Source organism: Lagenorhynchus albirostris, chromosome 15 (assembly GCF_949774975.1).
Source record: "Lagenorhynchus albirostris chromosome 15, mLagAlb1.1, whole genome shotgun sequence".
Classification (NCBI taxonomy): domain Eukaryota; kingdom Metazoa; phylum Chordata; class Mammalia; order Artiodactyla; family Delphinidae; genus Lagenorhynchus; species Lagenorhynchus albirostris.
The window spans coordinates 75,292,149-75,311,646 of record NC_083109.1 but is presented as its reverse complement, the minus strand read 5'-3'; the positions used below and the strand labels follow the sequence as shown (position 1 = coordinate 75,311,646).

Sequence of the window (19,498 nt, the reverse complement as noted above, 5' to 3'; positions counted from 1 at the left end):
TGTTCCATTTGCCTCACAAGCAAGGGCAAGTCATTTTAGCTAGCTCATATCACTGCAATCAAAGCAATTGGCTTCCCAGGCAGAGAAGAAAGGGAAAAGGCTCAGGATGATTTCTGTGGATCACAACACAGTGGAAAAAATAGACTCTTGTATTATTTTAACCCATAACATGCTTTTCCTTTTTCCTCCTCAGCAAATTTGGGTTTTATTAGCTCACACAGGACTCTGAAGAGAACCAAGCTTTAGTGGAAGCAAACCTAGGGGGCTCAGGCCCCACCCAAAGGAACAAGCAGCTATGATCTAGAAAGGGAAAATTGCAGCATTACAGGGGGTCACAAATAGAATCCTGCCAAAGAAGATAACAGAGAAGGTCTCCCTGGTAATAACTCTGTGGTCTCATAATAAACTCTTCCTTCACACCATCTTCAAAGTCATTTGTAACAGGTCCCCAGGCAGGTATGGATTAATGCTATTGATGACTTAGAATCAGTAAATCAATGACAGAGAGGCAAAGGATCTGTTGCTTAAGCTTAAAAGAGATGGTTTACAAATCACTGGGCCCTAGACTGTCTGTTTTACCTTCGGATAAGAAACTCATTTGTCTCATCTTGGCAATCACTGAGGCTTGAGAGCTCTGGGTTTTAAGTACATTTCATCTTTGGAGTTCATGTATGTTTATACCTGGCAAAATGTGACTTCCTTTCTTCTAAGGAAAAAAAAAGTGCTGAACACTTCAGAAGTTTGCGAAATATCCATTTCTTCCCCTATTTCCATAAACCTCACAGTATTTTAATTAGCTAAGTGGAAATTTACTGCATATAAATTGTTTTTTTACTATACCTGGATTTCCAGGTGACAAAAAGGAAAACAATATTGAAAATTAATTTGTGAGCTGGAGTACTTCAGGCTGGACGACTGGATTTCTGGCAGGATATTCGCGCTTCTAATCAGTGCTCAGAATGAGCCTGGCACACAGTAGTCAGTTTAAAATTATTTACTGAGAGAAAATGTGTGATCATTTGAGAGGCCCTGGAGGGAAAATAAGTTTTCTCTTAGCCCCCTCAGATCACAATGGCTGTTTGAACTCTGGCCAGTTCAAGCTGAGAACTTGAAAAGATGCCAGATCCTGAGGAGTCCCCATATAGGAATGATAAGGTTACCAGCACAAAATTCCAGAAGCTTCTGAAAGTTTGTTCTCCATTTTACCTCCCGAACAGCTGAAGACTGACCTTAATAATATTATAGATCTTATATTATTTTCAAATGTGCTCATTTTGCGACTGTCAGAAGTTTTATTCTTATCTTTTTTAACTATTGTTGGGAACACACATCTTTTGATTAGGCTTTCTTTTCTTTTTTTTTTTTTAAAGAGTTTTTTTTTTTTTTTAAATAAATTTATTTATTTATTTTTGGCTGTGTTGGGTCTTCGTTTCTGTGCGAGGGCCTTCTCCAGTTACGGCGAGTGGGGGCCACTCTTCATCGCGGTGCACAGGCCTCTCACTGTCGCGGCCTCTCGCGTTGCGGAGTATAGGCTCCAGACGCGCAGGCTCAGTAGTTGTGGCTCACGGGCCCAGTTGCTCCGCAGCATGTGGAATCTTCCCAGACCAGGGCTCGAACCCATGTCCCCTGCATTGGCAGGCAGATTCCCAACCACTGCGCCACCAGGGAAGCCCTAAAGAGTTTTTTGATGTGGACCATTTTTAAAGTCTTTATTGAATTTGTTACAATATTGCTTCTGTTTTATGTTTTGTATTTTTGGCCATGAGGCATGTGGGATCTTAGCTCCCCGACCAGGGATCGAACCCGCACCCCCTGCATTGGAAGGCGAAGTCTTAACCACTGGACCGCTAGGGAAGTCCCCTACTTTCATTTTTTTTTTGAGCTATTTTATTTGATAAGACGTAGTTATTGTGGAAATACAGGGGAAGAGGAACCAATGACATCATTTTACAGTGAGAAAACCCAAACCATTTTCAGAGTTAAAATATTCTTTTTATTTCTAGGGCCCCAATAGCTTTAAATTTCACTTACAGTCCAAAGCCAGTATGAGAACAACGTAAACAATGTGAGGGACTTCTCTGGTGGCGCAGTGGTTAAGAATCTGCCTGCCAACGCAGGGGACACAGGTTCGAGCCCTGGTCTGGGAAGAGCCCACATGTCGTGGAGCAACTAAGCCTGTGCACCACAACTACTGAGCCTGCGCTCTAGAGCCCGCGAGTCACAACTACTGAAGCCTGCTCGCCTAGAGCCCGTGCTCCACAACAAGAGAAACCCACACACCGCAACGAAGAGTAGCCCCCGCTCACTGCAACTAGAGAAAGCCCTTGTGCAGCAATGAAGACCCAATGCAGCCAAAAATAAAAAATAAATTAATTTTTAAAAAAAATGTGAAAGGAGGGCTTTGTGGAGTGATAAAAGACAGACAGCATCAGAGTTGCCATATGTGGTACAAAATACTGCCCGGTTTTTGTATGTACAAGGAACTGGGCAGATGGGAAGATGGTGGTGTACATGTTTTTAGTCACCATGCTGCTACCTCACTTCTTTAAATAAGAAAGTAAGTGTCATGTTTTCTGCAGGTGGCTTCTTCTGAAATTGCTTTCAGGTGATGAGGGATGTCTTTACCATCTTAGGGAAACCGCCTGCCCCAAAGGGGAATCGATTCATTTTGTCACTGGCAAAGTGAAATTGTACTTGATGTTAGGTGCTATAGTTTACAAGTTGGGGTTCTCCCTCATTTTCCTCTCATTTCCTTTAGGCAGAAAGAAGAATAAAATAACTTTGTTCAGCCGTGGTGTTCAGCCCTGACATCTTTGGTGGCAATGATAAATGGATTTGAGATACGAAATAACTGTTCCAGCAAGGTCCATTGAGCAGAATAGGGAGCAGTGCCCTCCTCAATGTCATTGTGTGTGATATATTCAATGATTGCCACTTTCTGCTTAAGAATGCATTCCATCACAAGGTCCCTGGAATTCCATCTCGTTCCCTCATTCCCAGTGAGGCAGAGAGGTGTCACAGACCTTAGCTTATTTCTATACGTATCGGAGCCTTAAAACACAGATGTTGAGATTCCCAAATGGAAATGAGAAATGTTTGCTTTTGAAGAAGTACAATAAAATCCTAATTATGTCTTGTCTGGACCTTTTAATGGAAGATATTTTCTTCTGGGCCCCAACTCCTTTGGTTCTGCAAATAATTTTAGGTCTGCCCATTGTGTTCAGACATACATCCCATTGTATTAAGCAGTTAGTGTTTCCTGTGCCTTCTTTCTTTGGAATTACTTGTCTTTTAAATCATAGTTTGCTTATGCTGCATGAAATCAGGAATTCTTAAGATGAGTGAGAGGGATCTGTCAATATGATTGAGCATCTGCTGTATCTCGAGGCCTGGAGAAAGATGAACAGGCACTGCCCTTTACCTACACAGAGCGCACGCTGTAGCAGGGGAGACTGTTGTGGCCAACAGTGAAAATACAGTTTTGTAAGGGATGGAGACAGAAGCGGTTAATTCTAAGAAGAGTACTGGAATTCTAAGAATTCCTTTTTATTTTTTGGCTGCATTGGGTCTTGGTTGCTACGTGCAGGCTTTCTCTAGTTGGGGCGAGCAGGGGCTACTCTTCTTTGCAATGCACGGGCCTCTCATTGCGGTTGCCTCTCTCGTTGCGGAGCACAGGCTCTAGGCACACGGGCTTCAGTAGTTGTGGCTCACGGGCTTCAGTAGTTGTGGCTCACAGGCTCTAGAGCGCAGGCTCAGTAGTGGTGGCACACGGGTTTAGTTGCTCCTCGGCATGTGGGATCTTCCTGCACCAGGGTTCGAACCTGTGTCCCCTGCATTGACAGGTGAATTCCCAACCACTGCGCCACCAGGGAAGCCCTCTAAGAATCCTTAAATTCTAGGAAGAGTATTGGAAGATTCAGAGGAAACTCTGTTTTTAAAGGTAAATTACAAGTTTTTAGGTAGAAACTTGGAAGAATAGAATTCCAGGCAGAGGGCATTGTTAAGTGCAAAGATGGAAGGGCCAGAGGGTGTGACCGAGTGTGCTGGGGTGTGACTGGAGCAAGGGATGTGTTAGGGTGATACCACTCAAAGAGTGGATGCAGACCAAGGCCAGTCTGTGAGCTGTTTGTAACTAATCCACTGTGAGGTTAGTATAGCACTTGAGAGTAAGCATTTGGGAACTTTTATAGCAATTCAGTAGAATAATTTTGTATCTCTTAAATCTAACAGTAACATATTTTTACGTGTCTTTGCTTTTTCATTTTTCTAGCAATTTATTTTTTATTATACCTTACAAAGTATTGGTCTAAAACGTATTGGAAATTAGAACAAAAACAAACGGTCCTTCTCCAAAGAAAGTCTGAGAAGCACTGTGTTGGAGGAGCAGTGGGGAGTGGGAGAGTTGGAAACAGCGTGAAGAGTTTTCATTGCCCTCTCGGCCATGGGAAGTGTCATGATCAAATTGGAATTTAGGAAATCCACTCCAGTCAGTAAGGACTTGGATTAGAAACGAAAGAGACTATAGGCCCCGGAAAGCAGTCATTAGCCTCTTGTAATGATAAAATAAAAACCTGAACTAAAGCAGCGGCCATGGCCATGAAGATGGAGAGGATTTAGAAAGTTGAATCAGTAATGTGGGGTGAGAGAGAAAGATAGATCTGCTGAAGAACGGAATCAAGGAGGCTGACAAGACTCTTCACTCGGGCAGTTGAGTGATTGCATGGTGACGTCATTACCAGGAACAGCACGGGAGGGGGCAGGTGTGGGGTGAGTAGAAGATGGTGCGTCTGGATTTAGATGGATACTTGAGCCTGAGGTGTTTATAGGGCTTCAGGAAGCGGGTATAGCAAACAAAAACATCTGTTAGTGCTGGTTAACATTAATTGTCTATGTCTAAGTTGTTTACATGTATTAACTCATTTTATTCTCATCTCCTTAGGAGGGAAATGCCATTATTACCCACACTTTACAGATAAGTAAACTGAAACTCAGAGAGTTTAAATAACTTTCTCAAAGTCACATAGCTGGCAAATGGTAGGCATAGACATTTTTTTTAGTCTCAACATATACATGGTAGCTGGAACCAAGGGACTCTTTAAGGACTCCCGTGGAAATCATATAGAAACGATAGACCTGCAAATGCAACTCTAGGGAAACAATGACATTAAAGAATATGCAGAAAAGGAAGGGATGTGAACAGATACTAGGAAAGAGCAATATTGGTGAATGTGTACAAGGGAAAAATTCCAGCATGTTCAATGGAAACATTCCAAGTTTCCAGCACTAGGGAATTTTTTTACCAGTTATTTACAATCCATGACAGTGGATTACAGTGCAGCCTTTTAAAAAATGTGATGCTACTGGCAAATATTACTCACTCAACTAAAATATTTGACATATTAGGTAAAAACAAAGCAGGTTACCAAATACTAGGACTTTATTTTCATTTCTTAACATTTGTGAGGGAAGGATGTAGAGAATGGAGGAAAGACAGGAATGAATTATACAAATGTGTTAACAGTGTTTATTTGTAGATGGTAGGCTGATGGGTGATTTTTTTAAAATCTATTTAATACGTACGTATTAATTTTCAAAAGGAGAAGATATTGGGGAGGGGGTTGGTTGGTTATTTGCACAGTTTAAGAGGTGGGGCTTGTCTGGGAAAGGAAGAAGTTACCTCCAAAGGTTTGGTTCTAATTTGGGAAACTAGAGGGAAGAGGAGGTGGAGAGGAAGTTAAGTGTGATGGGTTGGAATGACCGGAGGTACTCAGGTTAGGAGCTGGTCTCTTTCTGATTCTGCATACGAGGCATGTGGCTTGGATTTCATGCCTCCTCTTTCCCTCTCTTGTCTTTGGTGGGTTGGGGGTCATGTCTTTGTGTGAAGGCTGAGTGATCGAGAATTCTTCCCTGTCCGGCTTTTAAAATGGAGGAAAATATTTTCAGCTGTTCACAAAGGGCTTTGAAATCTAGTCCTGGAGAGTACTCTGTCATGTCAAGCCGGTCGTTAGCGTGCAACCTGTTTGCTAATAAACCAATACAGGACCCCGATGTCAAAATGCTTAAAATAGTCAAATCAGCTGGGACCCCGTTTCTGCATTTGACATGCCTTTTCCATTTCCGGGCCTCATGCAGAACATAAACCTGACTCAGGAGGTGGCTGTATGTGAACTCTCATAAATTGGAGTGGGTATCTAGGGAGTGAGGAGCAGACACTTCTTCTTTTAACCTTTCAAGACCAAGAATCATTTGGCCAGAAATCCACAACGTATTGAACTTAGGGTGTGAAAGCCGTACAGTGTATTAAATGTGAATTTGAGACCATGAATTTTACCCACACCGACTCTATAAAACAGCCTCCCTTTTTCATAAAGCAGGCCCGTAAACCTCTGCCAGCGAAGCAGAAAGACTCCTTAGGACTGTGGCTCGCTTTCCGTCTGGGGTTGTCAACAAACCCCCTTTATGAGTGGAATAGACCTCTTGTATGTGTCGAGCTTCTGGCTTTTGCAGAGCGTGTTAGGAGCCAGGCTAGGCAAACGTTGGACGCTGTTTGCTGAGTGCCTTTATTGCCTTTGCATAATTTATGAGCTGGAGGGGTTGACCATCATTCGTCTCTGCCAGGGGCTGGCACTCGAGGCTCCAGAGAGCGGAGCTGTAAATTGGATGGTGCGTTCCTGCTGAGCTCACGGCAAAGTCCTCGGGTCAGTATGGGAATTTAATACCAGAAATGGAACTGTTTTCTCAGCGCGCCATGTGGGCCCCAGCGCAGCACAGACTGTTTTGGCAGACTCTGTGACTGGCCTTGTCGAGGGGCTGTCACTCACCCGGCATGTTGTGTGGGGAGCCTGAGCATTTTTAATCGGCTTGGCATCCGTGCTGCTTCCATAATGGGTACCAGTAGGTCTCAGTTCTTCACCATATGCTTAACTCTGGAGACAAGGTGCTTCTGGGTATATCAGTAATTACTTGATGCAGAATTAAGTGGACCTTGAAATTAGAACTGGACTGTTGGAAAGCAGGAAGCTCGACACTTTGATAGAAATAACCATTCCCAGGGACATCCCGCTGTTAGGGTGGGGGGAGGGGCGCGGACAGTGGTGATTCTTTGCCCCTGCTGTCCTCCCCACTCCTTCTAGCCCCTGCACACCAGTCCTTGGGGGTGCGGGCAAATCCTCTGCCTCGGCCTTCAGCTGCCATTGAGTACCGCACAAGGCGGGCTGTGAACATCTGGGGAGATGAGCCTGCCTGGCAACATCCTCTTTTCTCTTGCACACCCCTCCTGATTCATGCTTTGTCACTCTTGAAAATGTGCCGGAACTTGGGAACCTCAAGTTAATTCAAGGCAATGGAGAAACTACACAGTCAGGAGAACGGCTGCTCTTCATCCGTCTGCTGTTGGAGGCCTTCAAGGTCTTCATCTCACCCATTTTCCTTCTCAGCTGGCCTGACTTATTGTAACAGAGCAATCGCTCATCAGGCAGAAGAAAGTGAGTTAAGACGATCCGAGGTTGGGAGCCTGGTTGAAGACAATGCAGTGGTTAAAGCACTGTCACCAAACCTCTGATAAACCCGTGGTATTGAGGAACCAGTGGGAAGAGCAGAAAATGTTACAGCTCTCCAGGCCACAAGGTTGCTGTGTGAGTTCCTGATGCTGATTGTACAGACAGCTTAGGCTGGAAAGAAGTAGCCCCCAAATTGAATCTTAATACAGCAAGATGTCCATTTGGATGGGGGTTTTGTTACTTTGCACTGAAAACACCCTAATGGTGGTTTAAACAATAAGGTGACTTATTGTTGTCTGAACGAAAAAGTCGGGAGGCAGGCTGCTCTGAGGTTGGTTCACGTGTCTCACTTGTGCCAGGATTTTTCTTCCCTTGTTTTTGTACTTCAGCCTTTGGCTTCATTTTTGCAAGATGGCTGCCACAGATCTGGACATCACATCCTCATGCAGTGATGTTCAGAGGAAAGAGGCAGTGCTTCCTGCTTTTCTCCCTTTTTTTGAGGAGAAAGGGGTTTTCCAGAACCTTCAGCAGACATTTCCTCAAGTCCCAAAAGTGGGTCTTACGGCCACCCTTAGCTGCAAGGAAAGCTGGGAAAGAGAGAATATCTGGCTTTTTCAATCTCGAAATGTCAGGAGAAGGTACAGACTAGGGAGAAGGGGGTTGTGAATGGCTGTGGGTGTGGAGCCAGCAGTGGCTGCCGTATGAGCACATTTATTTCCTGTTTCTGTTCATAGCTACATCAGCTCCCTTGTCCAGGTGGCCACGCTAAAAAACCTTGGCATCGTCGTAAACTCGTCCCTCCTACTTGCTTCCCACATCCATGTATTATCAAGCCCTGTTGGTTCTCCCCTCAGAGCTGCTCTGCCATCTGTTCTGCCCTTTCTCAAGCCATGCACCGCGCTGGTCTAGACACTGTAAGGGTTGCCAACCCGGCCTCCCCGTGACCTGGGCCCTTCCCCACGGCACACCATCTCTCCTCCACCCCACGGAAGATTCATCCTCACGGAGTAGGTATATCTCTGATCACGTCACACTGGGTACCTCGACTGTGAAACTGAAAGCTGCTCAGGGACCAGTGCTGTGTCTTGACTGAATGTCTGAGCAGCTTGCGGCGCTCATCAAGGGCTGCTGCGTGAACGAATGGATGTATTCACATGCTGAGTGTTTACTCTGACAGAACACACCCGCTTTTTAAAAATCAAATACTGGAAACAGGCGGTGTGAAAAGTGGTTTGGGGGCTATCTGCCCGGAGCCTTGAATGCCACTTGAAGGAGTTTAAACTTCATCCTCAAGAGGAAGTGTCCTGTGATGGTGAAGGCGGCAAGCTGCAGACTCACATTTGGTTTGAGTTCAAGTTTAGTTTTGCGATTGCTGCGTACTCTCGTAACTCCCGCAAGTTACGTCATCTGTCTGTGCTTCAGTTGTCTCACTTCTGAAGTGGGGATGGTAAGACTCACTTTCTAGGATCTGTGGAAGACTACATAAAATAATGGAGGTAAAATGCTCAGCATGGCATATAGCACACAGTAAGCACTCACAAATACTAGTTATTATTACAGAACTTGCTTCTCTGTTGAAATCATTTAGGTCTCAGTCTATTAAACTCGATTAACTAATATTAAGTCTGTTAATTCCATGAGAGCAGAATCTTTGATTCCATTTTCATTATAGCCTGTCATAAGGCTTAAGCTTTCAACACGTATTATTGGAGAAATTAATTTGTCATCTTAATGACAATCTCACCCAACATCATTATTTTCTTTGAAAAATAAGGAAATAAGCTTCGCTGGGTGGACATACTTGGCCCAAAGATACAAAACTGGGAAGAGTAGAGAGAGGACCTAAAAAAGAAAAAAAAAATCAAATATTAGATAACAAAACACTCTTGGTTTTTAATAAAATTTGTGTTCTTTTTTTCTTCCTTTCCTTCTAATGAGGAACCCAAAGCTTTGAGTTAACTATCATTCTCTGGTCTTCTGAAACCGAAGTCAACAGTTGGAATTTGGAATCTGTTAGATACGGTGTGAGTCTCCTGCCCTAAAACTTTTTTTTTCTTTTTTGCCCATATCATTGATTTGTTACCCTGACCTCTTGTTCTTGACATGTTTTTAATAGAGAATATTCCCTCTTTTCTCTGGGCGATCACAAGTGGTGAGCCTTGCTGAACGTGTTCTGTTTCTTTCAAAGCCCAGATGAGAGAATGAAGTGCCCAAAGGTTTACCTCTTTTCCTCTAGAAAAGCACCAGGAGAGAGAGAGCGTTCCGTTCACATTAGCTGAAGGTAGAACATCTCCATTAAGAAATTGATTTCGCTCTGAATCCCATTGAATAATCTTGATTTACCTTAATCTCATGGCCCAGTTGGCTCCACCGTGCAGCAGGGTGTGCTCACTGGTGTGACCAACTGACCACAGAACGAGCCACGGAGCACCGGCATCAGATGAATTCAACAGAACAACTTCTCGGCATTTTGCTTCTGTTTCTGTTTACAGCACTTGAGCTGAAGAAACTTTTTAGCTCAGACAATGTTTCCTATTTCCTTTACTTGTCTTGCTTTTTTTATTTTCTGTAGCAATAGCAAAAACATACTCGATTTTTGCACTAATGCTTCTTCTCCTGTCTTCCTTTTCAGTGTGACAGCGATAGTGACCAGGAAGAGAAGGTAAGCCCCTCTTCATCTCCCCACTGTGGGCATAGTACACAAGCACCATGAACACCATGTCTCCCTCTCACAGCCTTAGGGCGGGGGATACCAGCTGCATGTTGGCAGCACCTCTCTTCTGCAGAGACAGGCTTTATTCACACAGTGACATTGCCTGTGATAAGAAATAACATTGAATTTGTGAGCCCCACTTTTTAAAAGTAAGCCCTTTAATGTTGCGTATATGTGACACTATGTTTTCACTTTACAGAAGCTTTTAAAAGAGGAAATTGTTTATTTTAATGGCCATCTGATTTTTCTTGTTTTATCCTTGATTGGAACATTAAACCTGCTAGTATGTATGCATTTATAATGTTGTTCCTGCATGTCTTTTACTGACCCATATGCTTCTTCCTGCTTTTCTGTACATATTGGTCTTCTTGATAGAAATGTTAATCGTTTGTTTCTAGGAGTGTCTTCATGCGGGGAGAGGTGGGCCGGGGCTGTCAGGTGGGAACCACTCTCTCCTCGTCCAGGTGGGTGGTCGGGGGGAGGGCACTCCTTCCAGCAGGTACATGCTCTGTTTCAAGGCTGATGGCCACCAGCCTCTTTGTATCCAGTTCGACACGGATCAAGAAAAGGAGCTCGATTTGGGGGCTTCCGGAAGATAGGATCACAACCTGGTAAAGTGAACATTCTGCTGCCTGAGGCAAAGGGATTGTTTGTTTGGTCTTTCTTTCTAGCTGTCCCAACCCCCCAACCAAATTTCTTTCCAATTTTATTCCCACTGTATGTATTTTGAAAAGAGTTACCTGAATACCGTGGTTTCTGTATTGCTTGGCACCAAGAGGGAGGTACCAGTCCTCCCGTCCCCAGCTTCTGGATCTGTCCCGCACAGCTGGCTTTCCTGAGCCCTGTTCTCTGACTCTCACCTCCTACGTGCTGGCGGATTTGACTCAGAATCCTGTGGTTAGTATTTGGTAGGATCTTTCCGTCAAGCCTAGAATTCTCCCTCCTTCTCTGCTGCCAGCCTCCAAGAGAGATCTAAAGGCTCTTGTTCTGTGCTGTCGTTAATTTGAATTCAGCATATGTAGCCCGTTATAAAATGCGAGACATCATCATTTGAGCAGGTCAAGCATATTCAGATGAAGACAAATGGTGCTTATTTGATTTCCTTAAAATCAGGAAATGAAAAAAGTGCTCTCTGGAGAAATCATGTTCTGCCTGACTTGGATGATAGACCAATGCATGTCCCCGAGATAAGAGCAGGCTCTCGCCTTGAGGTTTTTATCTCTGAAGGACGGCCAGGACTGTCAGCTTGCTGACATGTGCATTATCCATGTCATTTTAAACAAAGTGACCTACGGAAGGGTGCGCTGCGCTGTGACATGGTAATGGGCTGTTGGATGACAGTGAACGTACACACTGGAAAGGGGGCTGTGGATTATTCTTTTGTTTAACTGACAAGTAGGAGCTTCCTTTCTCCAGCCCCCAGGAGTCCTGCTCCTTGGAAGTCGGTCCCCCAGTGCCTCAGGCAGCCAGTGGGTCGTGGGTGCCAGAGGCACGTAGGGGCCCAGCATTCAAGCGAGCTCGCTGGCCCCCGGAGCCGTCCGGGCCACCTCCCACAGGGCAGGCCATCTCGTTCCATCAGGCGTCGCAGGCATCCGGGGAGGGACTGGTACTTCCGGCCACTGCTGGAGATCTTTTCCAGGTGATCGTTGATCTCCCTTTCCAAGTGAGTGGTACTTCTCCAAGGGGACGAGGCTTCCTCGAGGTTTCACAGCCGAGCAGACCTTCCTTCCTTAAAAGGCAGTGTGACTTCAGGAAGTGTCACCGTCTCCAGCAGTGGCAGAAGGCGGCAAGGACGTTCAGTTTTGCGTTCCACCTAGGTGTGCTGATCAGCAGTGTCAACCTAGACTGCGCTTGCAAATGCCCCGGGAGCTGTACGAGTCCTGATGCCTGGACCGAGTCCCAGTCCATTGCCTCAGACTCTCTTCAGGTGTCTAGCAGCCCCTGTCTAGATGATCGCTAACTCTGGTAATGTCGAGAACTATCAGCGCCGCCTGTGCTTTTCAGAGGTGTCTGGGGGCCAAGGTGTTTCCTGCATCCTGAGAGCACCACAACTAGTTGTTTGCTGGGATCTGAGTCCCCGAGTCTTTGCCGTCCAGGTTTTCGCCTCTGAGTGTGGGAAGCAGCGAAGTGTCGGCCCAGAGGAATGGGCAGTGGGAAGGTAGCCAGCACCCACGGCTCTGAGTTCGGGGTGATTTCAGGACAACAAAGGAGAATAAGATGTCCATAGGCAAGTCCGCGGGAGGGGTGATGACGGGGCACAGAGGGCCGTTGGGAGCGGTCCTCTGACATGTGTACATTTCCTGCCTCGGACACCCCAGTCGCTTTTCCTGTGGACTGTGGTGGCCCTGCAGGTCCTCTTCCTCTTACTCGGGAGCTGCTTCACAGCGGCACTCACATCATCTGTCCCTGCCCTGCCACCCGGCTCTCCTCCAGAGGGCTCCCGGCAGGAACAGTCAAGACTCTGTAATTGCAGTCGTGCCTGCTTGGCCCTGTTACAGTTAAGACTGTCAGGCTTCCCCTTTTGGACTGAGATTGTCTGGTGTTTATCATCGACTTTAACACTACCCTCCCAGACTTCTCCTCCGAGCCGGAGCCTGGGCCCCTGTCAGCCTCCCCTGTGCCGGAGCCTCTTGCCTGGGCCCCCCTCAGAGCCCCAGACTAAGCTGGGCTGCTTTCATGTGCTGCTTGGAAGATTCGCATTCAAATCTGAATTGCTAGTGGTGGAAAAGATGCCACTCCGTGTCCTGGGATGCCTTCAGCAACCCCGCCAGGGATGCTGTCAGAGGCAAAAGTGAGACTTGCAAGGACCCGCTGGGATTTCTCTCAGGAAGACCTGTCATTCTCTTACTCTGTAGGGATCTGCAGAACTGGCGGTCTAAAGTTAGGGTACTGTATTTCACACAGCTGACTGAATTAGGATAAAATCTGCTTTCCTCTGATACGAAGCTGTAATTTATAAAATGATACCCTTACTAATTAACATGGAAGGGACTGCGAAAGCGGCTAGAAAAGCAGAGCTTTCCATAAGTGCAGGAGGCATTCTTATACATGGAAGAGGCTTGATGAGACACTGGGCAAACATCCCTTACCCTCCCCTCACAGCCACGTGAATACATCTCACGTTAATGTCAGCGGACCTGGAGGACTTTTGTACAAATTGGGTGGAAGATTAGAGAAGGCTGGAAACACTGCGTCTTAGATGTGGGACTGTTCGTCTTTGCAGTTAGTGCAAAGAAAAGAGGCAGCACTTGACACCTTAATCACCCAAGTTAAGCAATTATTCCAATCCCCCACTGGAAATGAATTGGTATCATGAGAACAAAGAGGCAACACGCATATTTCCACATATTTGGCCTCTATTTTCTCTTGTTTCCTCTCTTTCTCTACCACTGGCAGCAGCCTATTGTGCTAAGAAACACCCCCCATTTGGTTATGAAATCAATGTGGAGATGAAAAATAATTCTCTTTCCATTTACCCGCTCCCTGTGTATTTTGTGGGCCACGTGACAGAGCTGGTTGGAAGGTGTAGTGGCCAGTGGTCAAGCACTTGGGCCTCCGAGTCTGATGGCCTGGGCTTGTTTCTGACGGTCCCTTACTGTCCTGGAGCCATGGACAAGCCTTGGTTCTCTCATCTGCCAAATGGGGGTAACAACAGCTCCACCTAGAGTTTTGTAATAATGAAATTGGCTCAGTGCCTGGTCCGTAGTAAGTGCTCTGAAATGTTAACTTTCACTAGTTTTCCTTGGAGCGCAGGGAGGGAGAATCGCTTGGGGAAGGAGGGAGGCTATCTTTCTCTTCCAAAAGCTCAGGATTTGCCAGAAAACCTGCCAGAGGATAAGAGGTGTGATTTTTTTTTCCACTGGAACCCGGGGCCTTCATCCCCTAGGGCACTTCTTCCTGACACAAGCTGAACGGAAGTGTTGTGAAATTTGGAAGGGTCCCCAAACGATGATTTTTTTAAATTCCTTACCCCAAACACCAGGCTTTCCTTTGGGCGCAACCTGGAGTCGAGAGCAAGCATGCCGGCCTGGAGGGATCAGATGGTGATGAAGTGGGTTGTACAGCCCTCGTCCCACAAGCCAAACACTGTCAGTTCCCAGATACCCAGCACAGGAGAGAGGGTCTGATGCAGTCTATCTGGGGTGGGGGCCACAGCACCTGTATTTTTTTAAAAGCTTCCTGATAATTTTTATACAACTGGTTTTGAGCACTACTACCTTTTTACAGATGTCAAAGAGAAGCATTTACTTTCCTCTGTTTAATGCTTCTGACATTTTGACAGCCCAAGAGAAAGTCCTGAAAGCTATAGAGGCGTCGTGTGTGTTCGCGCACCCCACGTGCTTATGTTTGTAGATGTGTGGTGTATACTGCATGCAGTACACACACACACACAACCTCTTCATAGATATGAGCCGTTCTCCTGTTCCTCATGATTTTTTTTTTTTTCGGTATGCGGGCCTCCCACCGCCGTGGCCTCTCCCGTCGCAGAGCACAGGCTCCGGACGTGCAGGCTCAGCGGCCATGGCTCACGGGCCCAGCCGCTCCGCGGCATGTGGGATCCTCCCGGACCGGGGCACGAACCCACGTTCCCTGCATCAGCAGGCGGACCCCCAACCACTGCGCCACCAGGGAAGCCCCCCTCATGAAGATTTTAACACTACTCCTGATTGCAGTTTCCTGTCTCTGGGCTTTTAATGATTGGAATGACCACCTGGAGGAGGTTGCTTGGTCCCCGTGTCTTGCTCACCAGTACCCAGGACAACCTGCTGGGACGCTGGCTAACTGCAGATGCAGAACCACAGAGTTCCCACGTCAGCTCCCTCTCCCTTAACATGCAAACACTTTCTGATGCATTCTAATTTTTTAATTCAAGCTAACTTTGTTGTGTTTGATCATTTTGTATTCACTTGTGTGAGAAGGGGGCAGTTTCTAAGAAAAGCAGCAGAAAAACCAACAGAGGCTTGTGTTCCTAATTCAACACAAACCACATGCCTAACTTGGCTCCTGAAGGACTGAGAAACTGCTGAGTTGTCAAACTAAAGACAGGGCATGCGGCTTGTGCTTATAGTGGAAGAGTCCCATCCCTCGATCGGCCACGTTTCACACTTGGTAAAAATTATGCACCCTCAGCAACATTCCACAAACTCAGAAGGCCTTCGTTGTTGCTTGCAGAACCCGCATCCTTGGTTTTGAAACAGGACATGCTCTGATCAGGAGACAGCTTAGAGATGCTGTCCTACACTGCAGATAGAGAAAGGAATTTTCTCCTCCCTTCCAGTTTCATAGCAGCAAAGCGTACAAGCATTGCCCAGGAGAAGAGTAGGGACCCAAGTTCTGGTCTTTATGTCCCTAATGTTCAGTAATGTTCATTGTTTTGCAAAATTTGCGTTTCCTTTTTTGGATACTCATCTCCCAGTGGAGGGGATAAGTGAAACAACTTCAGAAAACTGGTACTCACACCTGAGTGCCCCTCATATCAATCCCAGGATTTATCTTCTGGGCTCCCAACAAATTTCTTTTATAGTTTTATTTTCTCATAAGACACTTCTAAGCCATTTATGAATTTCCCACCTTATTGGGAAATTTCTGCAGTTCTTGGCTGAGTTTCAAGGGCTGTTTTGGATGTCTGAATCCCATGGTGCCCATCCACTCGACCTCCAAGATTAGGTCTGGGTCAAAATGACACTTTATTGTCCTTCCAACATCACCATGTTTCCAGTGGGCTTAATTCCATCCTATCCACCAAAAATTCCTATTGCTACCATCCTTGGATTTAATTTCTACTGCATATTATTTTAAACCCTCTCATTAAGTTCTTCTCTTTGTCCTATCGTAGCGTTTTCATGCCAAACCAAAAATTGCTTCACTCACATTAAATGTGTATGTAGAATATCTGTCCATTACAACCATGTCATACACCTGAAAAAGACACAGGTTTCATGTATGTATATACATATATTTATTTATATAAATATTCAGATTATTAAATATAAATCAATAAAATGAATACTTGAGTTATTGGAAATTGGTCAAACATCTTCAGCTAAACTCTTGTTTCTTAGAATGAATAGTGAGAGGAACGGGTTCTGGCTGTTCCCTTGTTCTCATGGGTGGGTAATGGAGAAGGACACTCAGAAGACCTGGTTTATCCTTTCTCACTAACCAAGTGTGTGGCCTTGGACAAATTACCAAGCAACAAATTAATGTTGCTGAGCCTTAGTTTTGTCATCTATAAAATGGGGCTGGAGTCAATGATGCAGCTTTGGATATCCTCATTTTCTATGTAGCTATTTACCTAGGCCCCAACAACACAGCAGACCCAGAGGGAAATGTACATGAGTATATTTTCTCTTTGCCAAGGTAGAAGGAAGATTATATAAAAAATTTCTCCATGCGTTCACCTCTCTCAGATTCCTAACAGTGAATAAACATAGTGTGGACGGGTCCAGGCACATCTGTGTTGACTCTTTCAAGTAACTAAAGGAAACTTACTATGGGCCTAATGTCTAAACAAAGGTCATTACCTGTTTGTTGATTCTTTCATTTAGTCATTCACAACAACTCACTTATTTTTTTTTTCAAGTACCTACTGATGAACCAACATGGACTTGACAGAGTTGCTTGACTCTGTTGGGTCTGTCACCATGCACTTGCCAACAGGCAGCAGAGCAGTTAGTTTAATCTTATTCCTCAATTACCCACATTATTTAGGAGAGCATGGGAGCTAGTGAAGAACTAGTTGACATAGTATGTTTCAAGAACTCACTTGATTGGTGAGTTAATAATGAGTATTATTTGACCTATAAAAGGAATTCTTCTGGAAACGTCCAGTATTGAATGTATGATTCTACGTTCCCAGAGAAAAGATCAGCTGCTTTCCCTTAGAATGAGCCATTGGCTTGGATTTTATGGCTTAGCTGAAGGGAATGTCGCAAAGCCAAGGAGGAATTAGGTGGAGGGGGTGGCTTCCAGCCTCATGAAGTGGACCATGGATCCCGAGCCACCTGAGAGGGAGGTCCTGAGCAGGGGCATTAGTACTGGTGATGCCTTTAACTGGCGGCTTGTCAGTAAGTATGGCCTGGGCCGCTGTTTGGTTGTCAGAAGAGGCTGTCTTACTCTGCATTTGGGTTGGAGAATGTTTGTCCTCATTAAAGATGCCTGAATTTCTTTTTGGTCACGCACATGTGTATTTGTGTGTGGGTGTGAGTGTCTTAGTTAATCCCCCCTTGGCAACTTCCAGATGGTGATATATAATTATGGGTGATTACTCCTTGTAACTTTGCCATACCTAGGTATGATAAAGATAATAAAATCTCTGTATTAGAATGCATTCGTAATTAGCCAAACTTTGTACTTTCATAAGTCCCCAAATTCAATACATGAATATTATTTCTTCTTTTTTTTTTCCCAAAGTTACAACTGGGAAGATCAAATTGGCCTCCTTCTAGAGCTTTTCCCTATTGGTTCTCATGAGGGTCATGTTGAGAAGTACTGGCTGTATACCTACTAACCAGAGTAGCTTTCTCCACTGCTGTTCCAACCCCAGGTGTGGTTCATAGTCTGCCAATTATATGCATGTTTACTGAGACAGTGAAATGGAGCATTTGAAGTAAGGACTGACCAGGAACCCCTGGCATGGGTGGTTGTGGTACCCAGGGCACTCAGTTTGGGCTTCATCTTTCCTCGTTGGGACCCTTAATGATTTTTCAACTCCCTAATTTCTTGGTTAAAAAAAATGTAGATGTTCCTCATTTGTTAGTGGCAGGGAACAAATGCGATTAGGATCAATAATAATAACGAAATAATAAGATGAAACACTACTTTACATTGTAGAGAACATTGTGTTATTCAGAACACTTTTACATGTGCTGTTTTATATGACCTGCTTGTTTATTGTGGGAATCTACGTGTATCCCTAGATACTTCACTGTTCGTCATCTGCAATGTGCCAAAGTCGATGATAGGTCCTTTCAAGGACTTTATCTTCTCAAGCACATGTCATTTTACAAATAAAGGAAATGAAACTTCAGAGCTGAGAGGTAATGGAGCCGAGATACACAGTGTCTTAAGATTCCAGGCTCTGGGCTCTTTTTCCCTATATACGAGGATGAGTTGGAATATGCCCAGAGGTGCCATTTGAGAATCTTCGCCACCTTCCTGTCTGTGCTGCGCCCTCCTTGTGCTACGGGAAACCTGGATTGTATCTACCTATCCACCCACAAACCCACCAGCTTCTAAAAATCCAAAAGTGACAGTTGCTCGATAAACATTGGATAAATACAAGTTGGGTCCACTGACAACTCAGATGTACAAGCTCTTCTGAAATGTGATTTTTTTTTTTTTAACATGGGAAGCAGTTGTCCAAGGTGAGGAGGCAAGAACTACAAGGGATATGTTTTTACTCGTACAGGTGAGTGGCAGTGTCAGCTTGTGGGCCACCATGAGTGATGACAGGGAGGCTGTGTCAGCCCGCAGACAAGCCTGGGCCACGTTTGGTCAAGACACTCAGTCTTCTTTTAGTGTCTATCTATGTGTAAACACTTAATACCTTCTTAAGTCATTGGCTCCTAGCAAGCACCCCACACCTCGTATATGTCTGACACTTCAGTGGGTGCCCTGTAAGTATTAGTTCTGTACCTGGCAGTTGCTTTGTTGATTATCTGAGTCCCAGAAAGGAAGAGGGTCCTGTCCCAGTCACCCAGGCAGGTGGGGAAGTGCTGGACCTTCTGGTCCAGAGCCTCTTGCATCTCGTATGATCTCTCCAGACTGTTTTCTTCCTGTGACCGGCACAGAGGAGAAGGGTCATGGTGTTACCGCGGCTCCTGAACTGCGCCCCCAACGCGATTTCACTCCGTATTCTTTGCTGCCTCAAGAACCCTCTTGCGCACCCCTAGACACTGACTCCCATCCCCGCAGAGGGTCTCTGGATCCATCAGGATCACAGGGCCTTTCCTTGTCTGATGGCAAACGCTGTTTGGGGTGTTCCTGCAGCCCGAATGGTGGTAGATACCCGAAGCAGCCGTCTCTGTGTTAAAGATTATGTCTTTGCCACTAAGGGGAGAATATAGTGTTTATCGGCTGGAGTGCGTGCCGGCTGAGCTGATTACAGCACAGCACTCTGTCAGCCAGTGATTTGTCCTGTCCTTTATCATCTGTGTCACTCAGCAGTGTGCTGGCAAAGGGAACGGATCACCCCCTTCCCTTTTTTTGTACCCATTTCGTGTAGAAAATTTGTATTTACTTTGGGAGTGTAATTTGTTCCTCATGGATAATGTGACCCTGAGCG

General features: G+C 45.3%; 1 protein-coding gene across 3 annotated transcripts in view; it reads left to right on the top strand.

Annotated features, from left to right (window-relative positions):
- The window catches only part of AUTS2 (activator of transcription and developmental regulator AUTS2), a 1,123,105-nt gene that overhangs the window by 789,770 nt on the left and 313,837 nt on the right, over window positions 1-19,498 (top strand). For all 3 annotated transcript variants that reach the window (XM_060122925.1, XM_060122924.1, XM_060122923.1), the window contains exon 5: window positions 10,132-10,161. In XM_060122925.1, the coding sequence (XP_059978908.1) occupies window positions 10,132-10,161 (30 nt within the window). The remainder of the gene's footprint in view (window positions 1-10,131; window positions 10,162-19,498) is intronic.